Raw genomic sequence first — 18,277 nt, forward strand, 5'->3', positions numbered from 1 at the left:
GATATATTAAATCGTTCATCATTCAACTTTAAGGATAATTTCCCATTCATCTCTCAACTTCATTTTTTGCTAAAATATATTTCAATTTTAATTTTATCTAAATAAAAGTCTCTCTTACTTATAATAATTGCTTTTCCGAATAAAAAATAATGACATTATCTTTTTCTCCTAATTTTTTATATTTTCCTTATTTTTACAATTAAATAGATAAAAATATTATATTATATTATATTATATTTACTAATAAAATTAATTATTATTTTAAAATTAAAGTAAAACATTTTAGCCTTTATATTAATTTATTTATATTTTACAAAATTATTAAATTCTAAGTATTTATTTATTTACATAATAGTTTAGTTAAATTTTTAATATTTTAAATAAACTAGTAAATTATTATTAATTAAAATATTACATAAATAAATATTATATATTATTATTAAAATAAAATTAAAAATAAAAGTTATTTTAGTGGTAAAATAAAAATTTTACTACGAACATTACACCATCTTTAAAGTTGTGAAATATTTTAGTGATAAAATGAAATTGAGGGATGAATATGAAATTATTTTTAAAATAAAGAAATATTTTAGTAATAAAATAAAATTAGAAATAAATATGAAATTATCCTTAAATATACAATTTACCCATAAGTTAATTTTAAACTAATTTTAAATTTGGTTTATTAAATGAATCAAACTTAAATTTGTGATTATTTGACTTATTAGTCCTTAAAATATTTAATAATTTTTATAAGTTAGATTGTAATTATGTTAATTTAATTAAAATTATTTAATTTTAAATTTATACTCTAAATTTAAAACTCCCTAGACTCTATTGTTGTTAATTACTTAAAATTGGATTGAATAAAAATATTTGACTTATTTTTTAAATAAATAAAATTTAAATTTATTAATATTTAATTAAATGTGAAATAAATTTAAATCAAATTTAATTCTAGCAAGAAAAAATGTCAAGAATTTAACTCTAAACATTTTTAAGTCTCAATTTCACTCGATTCTTTTTTTAACAAATTATTATTTGATTCTTATGAAATAGAAAAATTAGTTAATTAGTTTTTTAATTTTAATTAATATATTAAAATATTTATAAATTTTAAAAAAATATATTAATTTATTTTTTATTAATTTTAATTATTAAATATTATAAAAAAAGTCTAATATATATTGATATATAAAAATTAAATAGTAAAATAAATAATAATTAAAATTAATATAAAAATAATTTATTAAGTAAACGCTACTGAATTTATTTTTTATTTTATTAAAAATAAACTTTTTAAAAAATTTGGAAATTTTTAATATTTTTTAAATAAAAAAACTAATTAATAAAATTTTCAATATATCTAACTAAATTGTAAATTTCCCATCCTTTGAAGCTCCTGATTTTCAGCACAGGTGAAGGCATATCTAAGCGACAACTGTAAGAGAACACAAATATATATATATATATATATATATAAAATAATTCTTGGTGGGCACGAGAATCAGTTCATCACCGTGAAGCCAAACTGGTGGGCCCACTTACACACGTGGCCCTATCTTTTTCCGTACATGTATCCAAAAACCGATTTTATGAAAATTTTGATGTTTTGCTTAGCATTTATGTTCCTCTCTTTAACGAACTTGGATCCAATTCTCTCTTCCATTTATCTCAAATCAATATTCAAAGGTCACGAAAGCAAATCTTCTCTTTTCGTTCCGATTAGGTACTTTCAGTTTTCCTTCCATTTCAATTTCCTTCATTTTCATTTTTCACATTGCTTTTCTCTCATGTCTCCCTAACTTTTGGCTTTTTGATTAGTTGTATTCTGTTTGGTTGCTTAGAAATCGTGGGAAACAAAAAAGTATGTGAATTTTTTATTCTAGAGTTGTTTTTGCCGTGAGAAGTGATATTTCTTTTTAATTTTTAGCTTGGTTTTGTTTTTTGGGAATTTGTTGTAATTGATAAGACGGAAGAATGCATTTTTCTTTTTTTGTGAATCTGAATTAACAACAGGAATCCATCAGGGGTTTTTTGAAAATTTTTTGAGCTCTTGGCAATGCTAATTTTCTTTCTGTTTTCTCCCATGCAGTTTTATGTGTTAGGATTTCATTCAGTTGTTAGACTCTGCTTCAACTTAATGAAACTGTTGATTCTTAATTACACTTTGTTTGAGATTTGGCAGGCTTTTTCCAAATTCAGTCTTAAAATTGGACATTTTTTCCGTTCTCATAGCTTCAATATAACAATATATGATATTAGTTACTATATTAGCAACAAAATTTAGAATATATTCATTACTGTAATGGAATATCGTTGCTGATGTGTTTTCGTTGTAGGGGCTTTGGTTTGGGATAGGAATGGATAGGCTTAAGGCTCCTGCTCGCCTCATGATAGTTTCTGATCTTGATCATACAATGGTAGGTTCTATGATTTTTTGGTTTCTGCTTGTTTACTTACCTATCTTTCCTTGCTGCTGCTGTTTGATTGGACAATTTTATGTTGTTGCAGGTTGATCATCATGATCCTGAGAACATGTCGATTCTTAGGTTCAATGCGTTATGGGAAGTCCATTATCGTCATGATTCTCTATTGTGCTTTTCCACTGGAAGGTCACCTACACTTTACAAACAGCTGAGGAAAGAGAAGCCCATGTTAACTCCTGATATAACCATAATGTCTGTGGGAACTGAGATAACATATGGTAACAAGATGGTGCCAGATGATGGTTGGGTTGAATGTCTGAATAAAAAATGGGATAGGAACATAGTCACTGAGGAAACAAGCAAGTTCCCTGAACTTACTCTTCAGGTATAAATTAAAAGATAATGGCATTTGGTTTTCCATTTTAAAGGTTTTGCTTCATCGATGGCTATTTAGTTTGATGCTTCACATTTGATATTATCTCGAATTATAATAGTTAGAAAAGACCATCTTGTTCATCATGAAGTGGGTTTCGTATTTGCAATCGCTGAATGATTGAAATTAATTCAATACTGCAGGCAGAAACAGAGCAACGACCACACAAGGTTAGCTTTTATGTTGATAAAGATAAGGCTCAGACTGTAACGAAGTCACTTTCAGAGATATTGGGAAAACGTGGGGTAAGACTTCAAGTTTTGACCATGAATACTTTTTATTTTTTCCTAAGTACGAATGTGTTCTTCCTCGATACAAATTTTAACAGTGTTGGGATCTTCTTCCACTTCATTATTCTCTTCCATCTTTTCTCCTGTCATTTCCTTTTTCTTCTGTTGTGTTTATTAATTTGGCTTCCAATATCTTTCTTTCCCCTTTTTTTCTTCAGTTGGATGTCAAAATAATTTACAGTGGAGGAATGGATTTGGACATACTACCACAAGGTGCTGGCAAAGGCCAGGCTCTTGCATATTTGCACAAGAAGTTTAAGGCCGAGGGAAAACTACCCAACAACACTCTAGTATGTGGTGATTCTGGAAATGATGCTGAACTATTCAGCATTCCAGATGTATACGGAGTCATGGTAGGAAATTTGTTTAGTTCTTTGTTATAATTACTGTTCACCAATCTCTGCTTTGGGAAAATTAAGTTACCTTAACAAGTTTTTTCCTTTCTAAGTTTTTCACCAAATTGATCTGTGTGTTGTTCAGGTTAGTAATGCACAAGAAGAACTGTTGCAGTGGCACGCTGAAAATGCTAAAAATAATCCTAAAGTAATTCATGCAACTGAAAGGTGTGCAGCTGGGATTATACAAGCCATTGGTCATTTTAAACTTGGTCCAAATACTTCTCCAAGAGATTCAACAGATTTTTCAAACCATGAGTTGGAAAATGTTAGTCCTAACAATGTACTGGTGAAATTTTTCCTGTTCCTTGAGAAGTGGAGACGTGCAGAAGTTGAGAATTGTGAGATGTACTTGGCAAGCCGGAAAGCTGATTGTGTATGTTTAATACCCTCTTTTCCTTATTCTACGTTTTTACCATGCAATATCCTCGAAGATTCTTAATTTTATTTTCTTTTTGTTTCCTTTTTCTTTTCCCGTCTATCACTTCTTTCTTTTGTGTTCTATTTTGTGTGAAATATTTTTGAACATTCATCTAAAAATAGATTCTTACACAAAAAATAGGGTTAACGAGTGAACTGCTGGGATTATAGAATATGAGCTAGATTTTATTTTCTAGAAAACTTTGGGATTAAATTCATTTGTATGGTAAGCAAGAGTGAGCCTGAGCCCTGAGATCTTGACAATCCCAACCTGTCAACAGTCAAGGCCCTTTTTGAATTTCTGAAATTATGGAGAGCGATAGACATGCATGATAAATTACAATCCTGTTAAGTGAATGTCAATTATCTGAATGCAGATTGTTTCACTACTTGTATCTATTGGTGGATTTGACACTGGTGTCAATAAAGATGAGAATCTTGCCAAGGATATTTATAATTGTTGAATAAACTGTCAAATTGGTGGATGATTTTCCTGAAAATGTTATAGATTTCAAATATAGTTATGGAGTTCAGCTCTTGCATTAAAACTTTTCTATCATCCTTTACTTGTATAGTTTATTGATCAGTTGCAGTTTCCTCATGTGGATGTCTTGATTGTCTTCCAAATTTAGGCGTTGTCTGGGCTACTAACCTCAGGATTCTAGAAACTACCATGTATTAATCTCTGATCACTTCCCGTTTTGTTGGCAGGATCCGTCTGGTATCCTTGTCCATCCTTCTGGTTCTGAGCTCTCTCTGCATGATGCTATAAATGGGTTAAGGTGTCACTTTGGTGACAAACAGGGCAAGCTGTTTCGAATTTGGGTTGATCAGATATTACCTAAGAAGATTGGTTCAGATACATGGCTAGTAAAGTTCAATCAATGGGAGTTATCAGGTCAGATTTCTAACTTGTAACAATAATGATGATGATGTTGAAATGTATTCTCTTTTGCTGCTTTCTTGTGTGCATCGTATGATACATTGTCTGCCGGTTGATGCAATTGTCCTTTTTCTTTTTCTAAAACCAGAGAGATAATTTCTTCTGCACTGTATTACCAAATGTAAGTTTTTGGAAAAATTGACCCCTCACTTTTTTACTTAAAAAAAAAAAAACTTTTATATACACACATATAAACATCGTCTCTTTTTATTAAAAAAAAAAACAAAAAGGGAAAATCTTAACCTCAGGAAAGAAAAATTTCTGAATCCATACCTCTTGAGTGCCAAGTTTTTGTGCATATGCCTGCAAGATTTTGTCTATTCTCTATCAAGTAGTCAATTTTAAACTCTTGCAGGTGATGAGCAGCAAGGTTGTGTGACCACTGCTATATTAAAGATACAGGTAAAATTTGAGACTTGTGATTTATGCTGAAGACAAGTGCTTCTCTGACATAATTGATTTTTGTGTGTGTTTTAGAATTGTGGTGATTCTGCTCCAGCGGGGGCAACTTATATGCACATGCATCAGACATGGTTGGAGGGATCAGGAGCTGAAGATCAATCAACCTGGCTCTTCTAGATTTTTGCCTGCAACTTCACACTAGTGCTCCAGATGGCAAATGCTTAGACAGCATCCATTAAAATAAAAGCAATGGAATGAGAAACATTCCAGTTTTGAAATCTTTGATTGATGAAGATGAGTTCTAATAAATGATTACGTCAATAGAAATTAATGAAAAACTTATCGTTCATACAATGTCTTCCATGAGAAACTTTCATTTCCAATGTTGCTTCTATAGGTGGATTCATTTGGAGATTTTTCTTATAATTATGCTATGCATAGCTTGTGGCTCTATACTATAAACAAACAAACTCTAGAGCTAATTCTTATAACATTGAATGAACAATTAATTTTAGCCATTTGTTAATGTTATATAGTGTTAAGAAATGCAAAATAAATTATAATAATGAAGGATAAAAAATTTAAATTCAACCTTTTGTTGACGATTTAGTATGTTTTGTGCAAATATCTATACAAGCATGTGATTCTACAGATTTGTTAACAAGTAATAAATGATGAGAGAAATACTGTTTCTATGAGAAATAGGTTGAATATGGTCAATTTAAACTAATTAAAATAAATAAATAAATTAATAAAATCAATATCTATTTTTTATGATATCAAATTAACGGGAACTTATTAAGATTTATGATCAACTGTTAAAATTTCTTAAATGATTAAAGTATATTCCTAAATTTGAAATTTTAGGTTTAATTCATGTTTCTATTATATTAATCTTATTTTTTAGTTCTTCAATTAATATATACATTAAGTTCAATGCAAAGTGGACACTAACACAAAACAAGCATCAAATGGAATTTTTCTTTCTTATTTTAATTTGGATATTTTTTAGAAATTAGAGCTTCTAAACATTTTAAAATTCTTATATAAAATTTGATAAAATAAAATAATAATAATAAAAAAGATTTAATACTTAAAAACACTTAAAATAAAAATTCTAAACACCATTAAATATAATTACATTACCTAGTACATTAGGGTTTACTTAGTAATATCATCCATCAACAATCAAAGTTTTGCTCCATAGTGAAAAGTAACACTGGCGTTGCTATTTCTTTGACCATCTTTGTTAAAATTTAAAATTTTTTATTCATAATGCTTTTGATGGAAAACACAAAATCATTTTATCCCCAAATTCATAGTTAGTGAATGAATATACATCAATTCTGAGTTTGCAATCATCAGTTTGACTAGTTTGATTCTTGAATTAAATCCCCTTCAATAATATTAATTGTTTTAATAATTATTAATTAGTCATATAATTAATAAAATTTTATAAATTACTTTTTATCAACAAAGATTTTGATATTTTATAAATTATTTTTTATTAATTTCAAATAATTAAAACTAAATAAGTAAGGTTCATATTACCCCTAAATCACCAAATCGTCTCCCATACTCATTTACATTTTAAAATTTTAAGTGAAAAAATTAAATAAAAGAAATATAACAATACAAAAATTAACATAAAAAAGCTCAGAGGGTGCTCCTAAAATACAAAACTGGCATATAACACATCAACTAACTAATTTTTTAGAATTTTTATAAAACAAATGGAATATTTCGAAAAAATTTTCCCTACATAGTCATTTTGTGACTCATACTCTCGCATTTTTCTCTTCCTTAAATCTAACTTCTTCTTTCCCCTTCCCTATGAAAGATGATCTGAAAAACGATCTGCGTCAATTGACTATCAATGAAGAAAAATATGTTGTTGTCCCTATTAAGAACTTCAGAAATATTCCGAGTCACTTATAATTTCTGTATGGTGGGGATATTTCTCACATACAATTCAATCAATTTTCAGAATATACAGACCTCTTTGATAGATTTATGGTGGCAATTCTCGGACAGTTATTGTATTGAAGGATTTGATTTCTAGTTACAAGTCGAACATTTTATTTTTTATGGAAACAAAATCTCTTACTTCTCGTATGAAATTTTTTCGTAATTTTTTACATTTTGATGGTTGCTCAGTCAATAGACAAGAATTGGAAGGAGACATTTTGTTAATGTGAAAAAGTAATGAATCTGTTTCTGTGGTTAACTTTTCTTCAAATTTTATTGATTCGGTTGTTTCGGAAGGTAATATTCAATGGAGATTTACAAGTTATTATGGGTTTTCGAAATCGCAACGACCACGTCAGTTTTAAAATCTTATTCGAGTTTTATCTCGTAAAAACTTTTTTCTGTGGTTTTGTTCGGGAGACTTTAATGATTTATACTCGAGAGATGAGAAAAAACGAAGAGTATCTTTACCAAATTATCTTATACAGGGGTTTAGACAGGTATTTTAAAAGTATTTTTGCTAAATTATCTTATACACTAGATTTAATTTTGAATGATTGTAAATTTTTATTAAACTCGACAATTGATATTTCTGTAAAATGGGTTAGTCGTAATAGTACTCTAACGGCTGATTTTGAGATGATATCTCTTTTTGTTTAATAAAATTTTATTAATACAATTAGGAGTTTTATTTTCTTAAAAAAAACACATCAACTAACCGTAACTTAATAATAATAATAATAATAATAATAATAATAATAATAATAATATTATTATTATTATTATTATTATTATTATTATTATTATTAAATATTCATATGTTTTATCCATCAACAAATGCACATAATAAATGTTTATATTCATATGTTTTATTAAATATTAGATAATGCGGATAAAAATCCTACATTATAATTTTTTTTTTTATGATTGTATTCTTAATTTTTTTCAATAAAAATATTTTATACTAATAATATTTTTACAATTCTACGTTTCGTCCATATTTCCGTTAAAATTTAACAAAAAAATCCATTTTTAATATAATAAATTTCTTAATTAATAAAAAAATCCTAATTAAAATAATATTTAAATTAAAAAATAGATATAGTGACTAAATTTCAGCATTCAGTCCACAATAATAAATAATAGAAATATAGAGGAATTGAACAACTTTATTTAGAATTTTTATTTATTTATCTAAAATTTTTTATATTGAACTGATTCTTTGTATTAATTTTATATCAAATAATAGAAATGCAGGGGATTGAACAACTTTATTTAGAATTTTTATTTATTTATTTGAAATTTTTTATATTAAATTAATTTTTTGTATTAATTTTCAATGAAAATATAAACGAATAATACAATTATTAAAAAAATCATTAGTATAGAGTATTTTATTAAAAAAAATTAAAAATACAATTATAAAAAAAAATTAAAAATTAAAATTGTTATGAACATTTCCCTTTAAACATTTTATTAAAAATATCTCTCACCTCGTTACCATTTCTACTTTCCACAAAGGGTGCAAAATAAATCGATCCGAATTGAAATTCAAAAGTTCAAGTGTGGTGCTTTAATTTTTTTTTACTGAGCTTTGCTCGTTTAAATTTTATTAAATTTGAATTAATTTGAAGTTTGAATTATGATTTATCAATTAATTCAATACTAATTTTTCATAAATAATATCAAAGTAACTTACATATATTTTTTTTATACAATAAAATTTAAAGAATATTGATACATAACCACCGTACACTTAGGATTATAATTCAACCGAGCCGAGTTTTGATAAAGTTCAGACTTGATTAGAAAATAAATTTAAAAATTCGAGTTCGACTCAAGTTTCATTTATAAGCTCGAATTTCATTTATAAACTCGAGTTCGATTCATAAAATAAATATTAAAATCGAATTCGGTTCGAACTCAATTCGTAATAAATTCGTTTATCACATTAACGAGTCAACTCAAATTCCATTAAAAAATTTGAGCTCATTTAGGTTCGAATTTGAGTTCAATTATATTATAAACAAGTTCAATATAATTTAAATTTAAATAAATTTAAATTAAAAATAAAATTTAAATTATAAGATCGATAAAAGAATTTTAAATTAATTTTTTTTATTTAATTAAAATTTCTCAAATCCAAAACTAATGAAAAAAAGTATATATAAAGTTTTACAAAAAAGTTATAATCCTCCATATCCCTTCAACTTTTGATGTAGGATTAGTATCGGCGAACTCACGAGTTTGTTCATGAATCTGCTCATGAACTTGTTCGCGAGCCTATTCACGAGTTTGTGAGTCTGTTCAGGAGCTTGAAAACGAGCCGAGCTCGCGAGTCTAAACGGGCCGAATACTACTAAACTTAAGCTCAATTCGTTTATTAAACGAGTCTAAAAAGTGAGCTCGAACTCGGCTCATTTAGAAAACGAGTCGAGTCCGATCGAGTTTTTATCGAGTCGAATCTTGAATAACTCACGAACAGTTTAATTCATTTACACCCCTACATACAGTAATATAATTAGAATCTAGAATCAGAGAACAAGAAGATTTGAATTGTTAATTCAGAGCATTGACCACAAGTAAGTTGGATTGATAGATTCTGTTTCAGCATCACAGGATTAAGATCCTGTGAGATTCAGAAACTACTATATTCGGAGATTCTACATGAACTCTTCAATAGAAATTTATATCATAAAATAAAAAATTCTATATCAATACAATTATCTATATGAAAAAAAAATAAAAGGATCATATGATAAATAATCTTCATATATGTTTTTTTATTTTTCATGTTAAACATTATTATTAGGATAAATTAATTTTGTATTGCTAAGATATATTAAAATTAACACATTCAATTTGATTGATGCAAAATACATAGATTAAATTATTGGGTTTGCTTATAGTTCTAGTTTGGCTAGAGATTTTCTCTCAAGAGGAGAGTTCTTTCTAAGAGCCAGTCTCTCTTTCTGCCGCTAAAGTGGGTTTCCTCTTATCCGGGAATGTGGGTATCCCCTTCTCTACCCTTGCGTGGTTTGTATATACTTGGTTTTTTTTACAGATCTGATGGCTATATTAAGGTGTTCTTTTAGATTTGCTTCTCCTTAATTTTTTCTTTGGTTTTGTTAATGAATATGAGGTTCTGAAAGTTTTGTCTTTTGATATGTCGTTTATGTTATTTTTTTCTTGGTTCTTTCTTAATAATTATTGCATGCAAGTAGAGGATTGGGGTGGTCTCTGCTTTTGATCTAAACCTACAGTTGATGTAGGACGATAGCTCGCGGAGCTTAGACTTGAAATACGCGGTTGAGACACTGAAGATCTTTTTCAATCTTATAGCCTCCCTCTCCTGGTCTGACTATGTGCTTTCCTTGGTCGATAGATCTGGAGGGTCGGACTTCCTTTTGAACTCTTTGTAAGTTCTCATATATTTTTCTAGTTGTTTGGCTTCGGATGCTTCAATATACATTTTCTGCCTTTTTAGCTTCAATAAAAGGAGTTTGTTCTCACCATCAGATGTGGCCGAAGGCTAGTCAACGTGACTTGAGGTAGAGAAAATTTTAGGGCTTTGAGGTTCTGAACATTCAGATTTTCTTTTCGGATCAAATTGGATGCAAAATCTAGGCTTTGTGGATTGGACTTTATGTGTATTCTTTTTTTGTTAATCTTGCTCTAAAGAGTTTGTTGTTTGGGCTCTCTTTGTAAAGCTTTAGTCTGTTTGTCAATCTATGAATTATATCTTTGAAAAAAAAAAACTATTGAATTTTAAAAATAATAGGACATATTTGTTAATTTTGACATACCCCACAGAAGTTTTTTTGGCTTAATATTATTGTATCATTGTAATAGGCGAGAGAGAAAGTCTTTCCTCTACCATCTTGCACTTTCACATTTAAAACAAGTAACATATTTTTCTCCATTTTGTCCTGGAACTTAAATAAATGTTCGTCCTTTCTTCTGATATTCCCACTGGCTTTTTCCATATTGGCTTCTTTAATGCCATGAAATATTCATTCTTTCAACGTTTTTAAGAGAGAAAATTAAAAAGAAAAATGACAAGTTCTATAGTAGGACTCGGTTGTATGGCTGCCTTTGCAATTTCAGCAGGCAGTGTAATTCTCATTGCTCACCAACTCAACGAACGTCTAGTCTCCGATTTCATGAAAAAGGTTGAATTTGAATTAATGGGTATGTTTCCTTTCCTCTTATTTTCCAGTTTCCAAAAAGATCTAAGCTTGGAATCCATTGTTAATAAAGTGTTTGATATAGGGTCAAAGAGAGGATTTCAAGCAAAGAAGAGGGTGCGATTTGCAGAAGATGTGATAGAGCCATTGCCAGAGAATGAAGAAGATTGTGACAAGCATTTGTTGAGAATAACAGAAGATGGAGAAGCCCTGGAGACCATGCCTGTAAATAGGCAGATACTTTATAAAGGGATTTTGGAGTACAGAACCCTGCAGAAAGGTTGCTACATATCTGCCTGATTTTGATTTCCAGAAACTCCATCACTGGTTGGTTTTTGTCTAGAAAATAGTTAAAAAAATCTTGCTTCATTTTTCTGTTTGCTAATCTTAGAAATTCCATAGATATAAAGATCTTCTCATTCCAATGGGAATTGTCGAATCTGTCTAGGAATTAATGGATTTTTCTTTTTCCTTTTGGGTTTGAGTGTGGGTAGGCCGGGCCTAAGGCCGGTTTAGATTTTTGAAATCCGCAATTTGATCTGATTTGCGATTGAATGGAAATCAGTCTGATCTTTAACTGTTCAAAAATGGTTTTAGTTTTTTAAAGCGGTTAGGAAATTTATGGTTTGGTACCGGTTGAATTTAAATTTTAAATGATTAATTCGGTTTTGATTAAAAAAATAAAAAAATAGATAAAATTAAATAAAAATATTAAATATTATTGAATTAATAATTAAATAAATAATAATTTTTTAAAACTTAACTAAAACGGTTCTAAAGAAACCCTTAAAAGGAAAAATATTTGTAAATATTATTATTGATTTTCTTTTCAAAAAACAAAAACCAGAAAACTATATTAATTTTTCTCTTTTATTTTTGAAATATACATGTGTAATGTTCCTATAATCAATAATAATTATAAAATAAAAATATATCCATTTTATCCTTTAAGACTTGTTTTTATTTTCACAGGGATTAAAAAAAAAAAAAGTTATATTTATTATATTCACTTTTGCTAGACGAAAAATTAATAATTAGTTTAATAGATCTAACAAAGAAATAATAAGAAAACTTCATTAATTCAAAGAGAATAAAGAAACAATATGAGGAGGAGGGATATCAATAAACTCCTTGACCTGACTCAGAATGAGCCGATGTTGCTAGAACATGAGCGACATCATTCGCAGATCTATGAACAAAAACACACTTTGCTTCCTCATAACTAGATAGAAGCAGTTTACAATCTTGAACCAAAAGGCCAAAAGACGATAAATCATCTAACAAAACACAATTAACTGACATCACAAGTACCTGAGCATCCAATTCGAAAAGAACTCGATCCCATCCACACTCTTTAATCCAGCTCAATGCTTCCCGGAATGCTATAGCTTCAGCACACTTTGCATCCATCTGGCTATAAAAAGAGCCTGCTCTAGCGGCCACAAAACTCCCATCATCCGTCCGGATTACACAACCGAAACCTACCGAACCTCGTTGCAAGCTTAAAGAGGCGTCAATGTTCGCCTTGATCCAACCGTGTGGCGGAGGAGACCAGATCGGGCGAGCCGGATCGACAATGGTGCTTACTAAGGACACGACCCGGACTGCTTTCCATTGCTGCAAAAAATTCAGAGCCATGAAGAACACACCACTCGCAATCTGACCTTGGCCCTTCCATACAACATTGTTCCTATTTTGCCACAAAGCCCATAAGATCATTAGCATAAGGGAGGCATTTTCCACAGAAGCAGAAGAGAAGGCTAAAGAAAACTACTCATTTAAAGAAGATGCAGAAGGCGCAGGCCAACCCAACGGCGAGCTTAACCAGCAGCTGCGGGCAAAAGGGCACTGAATCAGAATATGCAAGACATTCTCAGGGGCTACATGACACAACGGGCATGAAGGATCAACTGGGACTCTCTTGGACTGAAGTGACGAGAGGCAAGGGACAACATTAACTAGAGCCCGCCAGCAGAAATTGAGCACTTTTGGGGGAACTTTAGCTTTCTAGAACCTTTTCCATATCTCGCTCCCTTCCCTATGTTGAAAGCCATCAACCAGGAACCTATATGCACTCTTAACCGAATAGTGACATTTGGACTCGAATTTCCAGCACCATGTATCAGAACACGATGAAAGACTAAGAGGGATGTTCAAAATACAACTTCTATCTCTTTCGTTGAACATCTGTGCAATTAAACTCTCGTTCCATCTGTGGTTAATTATGAGATCTGAAACAACAACTCTAGCATAGTTCAAAGGAGGGGTTGTGGAAACCAGGGACTCAGGCAGCTCTCTCAACCAGGGTTGCCCCCAGACTGAAACTGACTGACCATTCCCAATCCTTATAAACTATTTCCGATTAATTAGATCGATTATTAATTTTCATTTCTACTAAAATATATATGTTAAGTTTAATTAATTTTTTAGATAATAAAAATTATAATTTTTAATTTATTAGATATAATATTATCACAATACTTATAAACTATAATTATATAAGAAGTTGCTTTTATCATTGAAAACAATATGAGCAAATAAGTTACTGGCTCCTAGAAATATTTCATTCAAAATTATAAATAAATTAAACTAACATTAAAAATTAAATCAAATAAAAAAAATTAATTTCAAATATATTTATTAAAGTAAAAAGTTTAGAATGTAATTAGTAAAATTTGGAGTTTTTTTATAATTATTTATTTTAAGTTATTAAAATATTAATTTTGATGTTGATTGAGATGATAATGTAGCATTTCTTTCTAATTATAAATAAATTTAGTTAATTAGTTTAGGATATATTAATTAATTTTTATAATTTACAATATATTTATTAAAAAAAATAAATAATTCAGATTTTTTTTTCTATTATCCCTTGTGTTTAATAATGGTAAGAGAGGAATTTTTCTTTCCTCAAAATTACTCTTTTAAAATTGTTTTTAACACTAAAAATGAATATTTTAGATATTTATGAATTTTTAATGAGTAAAATTGAGGAAAAAAATTTTAATTGGTGTTTTTTTAAAGATCTTAGAAATTTGTTTAATTTATTTTTTAAAATCAAAAGATTTAATTTGATTTCAAATCAAATAATAATTAATGTAGTTCAATATTAAAATATATTTATAATTATAAATAAAAAATATGCTACTTTCTTATATTTTGTAAATTTATATAAAAAAATATAATAAGTAGAACATTAATAATTTTTTTATTTTTTAAAAAATATAATTCTTTAAATAAATCAGCTAATTCTAATTCCATTCAAATTTAGCTTTATATTTTGAGAGACTTGGATTCCATGTTAATAATAATAGTAATTAATCTCTTTGAAACCATTTCTTCACCACAGGTAATTTCTCTTATACAAAAAGTCAATCCTTTTCTCTTACATCCACAAATCAAAATCTCTCTCTTTCTATTTTTCTCAGACTTTTTTTTTCTATATTCAATCTTCAATCTCATATTTATATACCACCAAATAAAATCAAGAATCTATCAAAATCCAAACTGATTATTAAATTTTATTTTATTTTTTGCAATTACAATAATCTTGCAATAAAATCTCTTCTGGTCACTTTCCATCCCCACCATCTTCTTCTTCCTCGCTTTGCCTCCACCTCTTCCCTTTCCCAGCCTCTTTTGAGGCTGGGTTTCCGCCGTGTTCTTCCCCACCTCCACCGCCGTCGTCTTATTTTGCTCTATCACTAACAGGAGAAGAATGGTTTGTAGATCTGCCTTGTTCTCGTTTTGCATCGGATTTGATTGATTCTTTTTTTTTTTTTATTTTCTTTAGTCATGCACGTAAACCCATCAAGTTTCCCCCAGATCGAGAGAAAATCTTCATTTCCTCCACATTCACCATTTGTTAATACCATGATTTTTGAAATTGAAAACTCCGGCGCCGCCGTTGCTGCCCCACCTGCCCCCGCCACGAAGCAAGCTTTCAAGTCTCGCAAGATACATATCCATCCACCGCCACCTTCTTCTGCCTCCTTAAACAAGGGAAATCGTCCACTTCATCGACACACACGTTCCGCTTCCACCGACTCATTTCCCAGCGGCCGTTTCGCTGAACTAGCCGGAGGTACGACAGCCGAGTGTGCCTCCATATGCTGCTGTTGTCCATATACGTTAGTAAACCTTGTATATCTAACTGTCTACAAAGTTCCTGCTGGTCTCTGCCGCCGCGCTTTGAGGAGGAAGCGTATGAAGGAGCTAATCAAGAAAGGGTTGCTGCCGGTGAGGGCAAAGAGGTGCCGCTGCGTGTTTGATGATTCCGACATACTAATTCATCCGTCGACGGGTCTCCATGATCTTCTCGACGTCAGGTCAGATTCCGAGGCGGAGGAGGAGGAGGAAGCAATTGAGAAGCTAGAGAAGGAGATGTGGGAGAATTTTTACAGTACTGGTTTCTGGAGAAGTCCATCTCAAAAATGAGATTCCTTGAATCAGAATTCACAGAGAATCACCATACGTTAAACAGTTATAGATTAAGTTTCCGGCAAAATTCTTGATTAAACTCGATTCGATTCATCGACAATTCAAGACAAAATAAGCTAGATCCATATATTTATATTTTTAATCCATCATAAATCGGATAGAAGTAAGAATTAAGAATTAAGAATTATCTTACTTCAAATGGGTAAAAATTTAACTTTTTTTTTCTTTTTTCTTTTTGGCTTGTTGTTTATATTTTCCTTGTTTGTTTTTTTTGAAAATTTCCCTCATTTTCTTGTCAATGTTGTTTGGTTGGAAAGAAAAGGAGAGTTGAAAGGGTTTTTGTGTTTTCTTTCTTAAATTTTAGTGCTATAATTTATGAGTTGATGAAGCTACTGGAGAAAATAATCCATGCTTAGTGGATGTAATGTAGATTGTATTACTGTAAGATTGAGTTTGCTTTGTAATTAATTAGTGTGAAATTTTTGAATGGAAACACACATAAAAAAAATACAAATCTTATATTATAATGATTTTGTGATTTTGCTCCTTCTTTTTTTATATTTAATGTGATTTTTTTTTTAAAAAAAAATCATTAATTGAAATGTCAAAATATTGGTTAGAATTATGAACAGGTAGTTGAACTGTTTATGTCGTTTCTTCTCGTCTTTTTCTAAACCACAGCCACAGCTCCTCAACTTAGCTACTTTTCCTTTTGACATCTTCCTCAAACAGAAAATGGATCATTTGCAACATAAGAGTTGGGAAACGACAAGCCGTCTGAATTTGATACCTATAAAAAACTACAGCCCTTTAAGCGAGTTGTTTATTTGTTTTTGATAAATTACAATTTCATCCTGAATTTTAACATAATTTATAAATATTTTATTATTTTTAAAATTAAATATTTAAAATTTTTACTGTTTAAATTAGAGATTTTTCTTTATAATTTTATTAATTAATAATTTAAAAATTAAAATATAATTTATCTTTTATTTTTTAAGCGAAGGTAAAATGAATACTTTTTTGTAGATATTTTTTTTATATTTAAATAGTTATGAAAACATTAAATAATCTAATCATTATTCATAATACTCTTTTTCACTAAAAATTGGCAATTTATTTTTATAAATTTAAATAATTTACCATTTCAAAAAAAAATCTAATATATAAATTTAATCGCATAAATTAAGATAAATAAAAATAGCTATTACTAATTATTATTAAAAAGTGATTATCTAAAAATAAATATAAATAATTTGACTTATAAATATTTAAAAAAAATATTAATATACTTAAAGTTGAAATATTGAAATTAAAAGTAAATTTTTTTGAGAATTAAATAGAATGGAAGAGTAATTTATTGCTATAAAAATAATATTTAGTTATAAGAGAATTATTATCAAGTTTATAAATTTTTGAAAATTTACTAATTCGTATTTATATATCAAAATTACATGAGTAGTAATATCTCTATATTTTTAAAATTAAGTTATTTAATATATTAAAAAACTATTAGTCAATTTATTTAAATTTTATTAAAAAGATTAAAAATGAATATTTAAATTTATATTAATTAAATAATATGTATAGTTAAAATTATATGGATTAAAAATATTAAATATAGGTTAATGGTATATAATTTTCAAATATGGATAAACCAATAAATTTTTTAAAGATTTAAGGACTTAATAATAATTTTTTTTATTTATTTAGAGTTGAAGGTAAATTACCTAAATACACCAAGATAATTTAAAAAATTTCAGAACTCTCCTTGGCATTATTTTTATGAATTAAAATCATAGATACACGTAATAAGTGGAATAATTTTCACATCATATGAAAATTATTTTGAATTAATAAATTTAAACAGTAATATTTTAATAAAAAAATTGAAAATAACAATATTAACTCTTTTTTCTTCTGTTCCTTTTATTGATAGGTAGTTGGAAAGGGGAGAAAAATCAAACTCTGATTATTAGAGAATTTTCAAATGTGTTTTTGCTGATCCATTTAGGTTTGCGTTTGAAACTTCTGCTTAAAAAGTTTCCAAATTTTATGGAGCTGCTGCAGGTAGGGGTGAGAATTCGGTTGGTTCGGTTAAAAAATGAATCGAACCGAATAAACCGAAAATTGAAATTTTAATGTTTATGAAAACCGAACCGAATTAATTTTGGTCAGAAACCGAATCGAACCGAACCGGTCTGATTCGATTCGATTCGGTTCGGTTTGATCGGTTTCGATTTTTAATAATTTTTTTATTTTTTACACTTTATTTTTAATATTTTAAAATTTAATTAAAATATTTTAATCTTAATACTATTGAAAAAAATATATTATTATCACTAATCGGTTTGGTTCGATTTTTTCGAT

General features: G+C 28.6%; 3 protein-coding genes across 3 annotated transcripts; all 3 read left to right on the forward strand.

The window, feature by feature from the left end:
* Positions 1-1,593: 1,593 nt before the first annotated feature.
* LOC110622142 (sucrose-phosphatase 1) lies at positions 1,594-5,830 on the forward strand. The gene is made up of 9 exons (XM_021766549.2): positions 1,594-1,729; positions 2,343-2,423; positions 2,515-2,814; positions 3,006-3,107; positions 3,311-3,505; positions 3,633-3,923; positions 4,679-4,865; positions 5,266-5,312; positions 5,388-5,830. The coding sequence occupies exons 2-9, from the start codon at positions 2,364-2,366 to the stop codon at positions 5,487-5,489; spliced, it is 1,284 nt and encodes a 427-aa protein (XP_021622241.1). The 5' UTR covers positions 1,594-1,729; positions 2,343-2,363; the 3' UTR covers positions 5,490-5,830.
* Positions 5,831-10,538: 4,708 nt separating this feature from the next.
* LOC110623667 lies at positions 10,539-12,023 on the forward strand. The gene is made up of 2 exons (XM_021768673.2): positions 10,539-11,471; positions 11,553-12,023. The coding sequence occupies exons 1-2, from the start codon at positions 11,336-11,338 to the stop codon at positions 11,765-11,767; spliced, it is 351 nt and encodes a 116-aa protein (XP_021624365.1). The 5' UTR covers positions 10,539-11,335; the 3' UTR covers positions 11,768-12,023.
* Positions 12,024-14,873: 2,850 nt separating this feature from the next.
* On the forward strand, positions 14,874-16,735 carry LOC110622480. The gene has a single exon (XM_021766984.2). It carries the CDS (start codon positions 15,263-15,265, stop codon positions 15,902-15,904), a length of 642 nt encoding a protein of 213 aa, XP_021622676.1. The 5' UTR covers positions 14,874-15,262; the 3' UTR covers positions 15,905-16,735.
* The last annotated feature ends 1,542 nt before the right edge of the window (positions 16,736-18,277 follow it).

The sequence above is a fragment of the Manihot esculenta genome, chromosome 9, assembly GCF_001659605.2.
Source record: "Manihot esculenta cultivar AM560-2 chromosome 9, M.esculenta_v8, whole genome shotgun sequence".
NCBI classification, from domain to species: Eukaryota; Viridiplantae; Streptophyta; class Magnoliopsida; order Malpighiales; family Euphorbiaceae; genus Manihot; species Manihot esculenta.

Coding starts and splice junctions, on each gene's coding strand:
- LOC110622142 (XM_021766549.2), top strand. CDS start 2,364: ATGGATAGGCTTAAGGCTCCTGCTCGCCTCATGATAGTTTCTGATCTT. Junction 2,815..3,005: donor TCCCTGAACTTACTCTTCAG/GTATAAATTAAA, acceptor TCAATACTGCAG/GCAGAAACAGAGCAACGACC. Junction 3,108..3,310: donor AGATATTGGGAAAACGTGGG/GTAAGACTTCAA, acceptor TTTTTTCTTCAG/TTGGATGTCAAAATAATTTA.
- LOC110622480 (XM_021766984.2), top strand. CDS start 15,263: ATGCACGTAAACCCATCAAGTTTCCCCCAGATCGAGAGAAAATCTTCA.
- LOC110623667 (XM_021768673.2), top strand. CDS start 11,336: ATGACAAGTTCTATAGTAGGACTCGGTTGTATGGCTGCCTTTGCAATT. Junction 11,472..11,552: donor GGTTGAATTTGAATTAATGG/GTATGTTTCCTT, acceptor TGTTTGATATAG/GGTCAAAGAGAGGATTTCAA.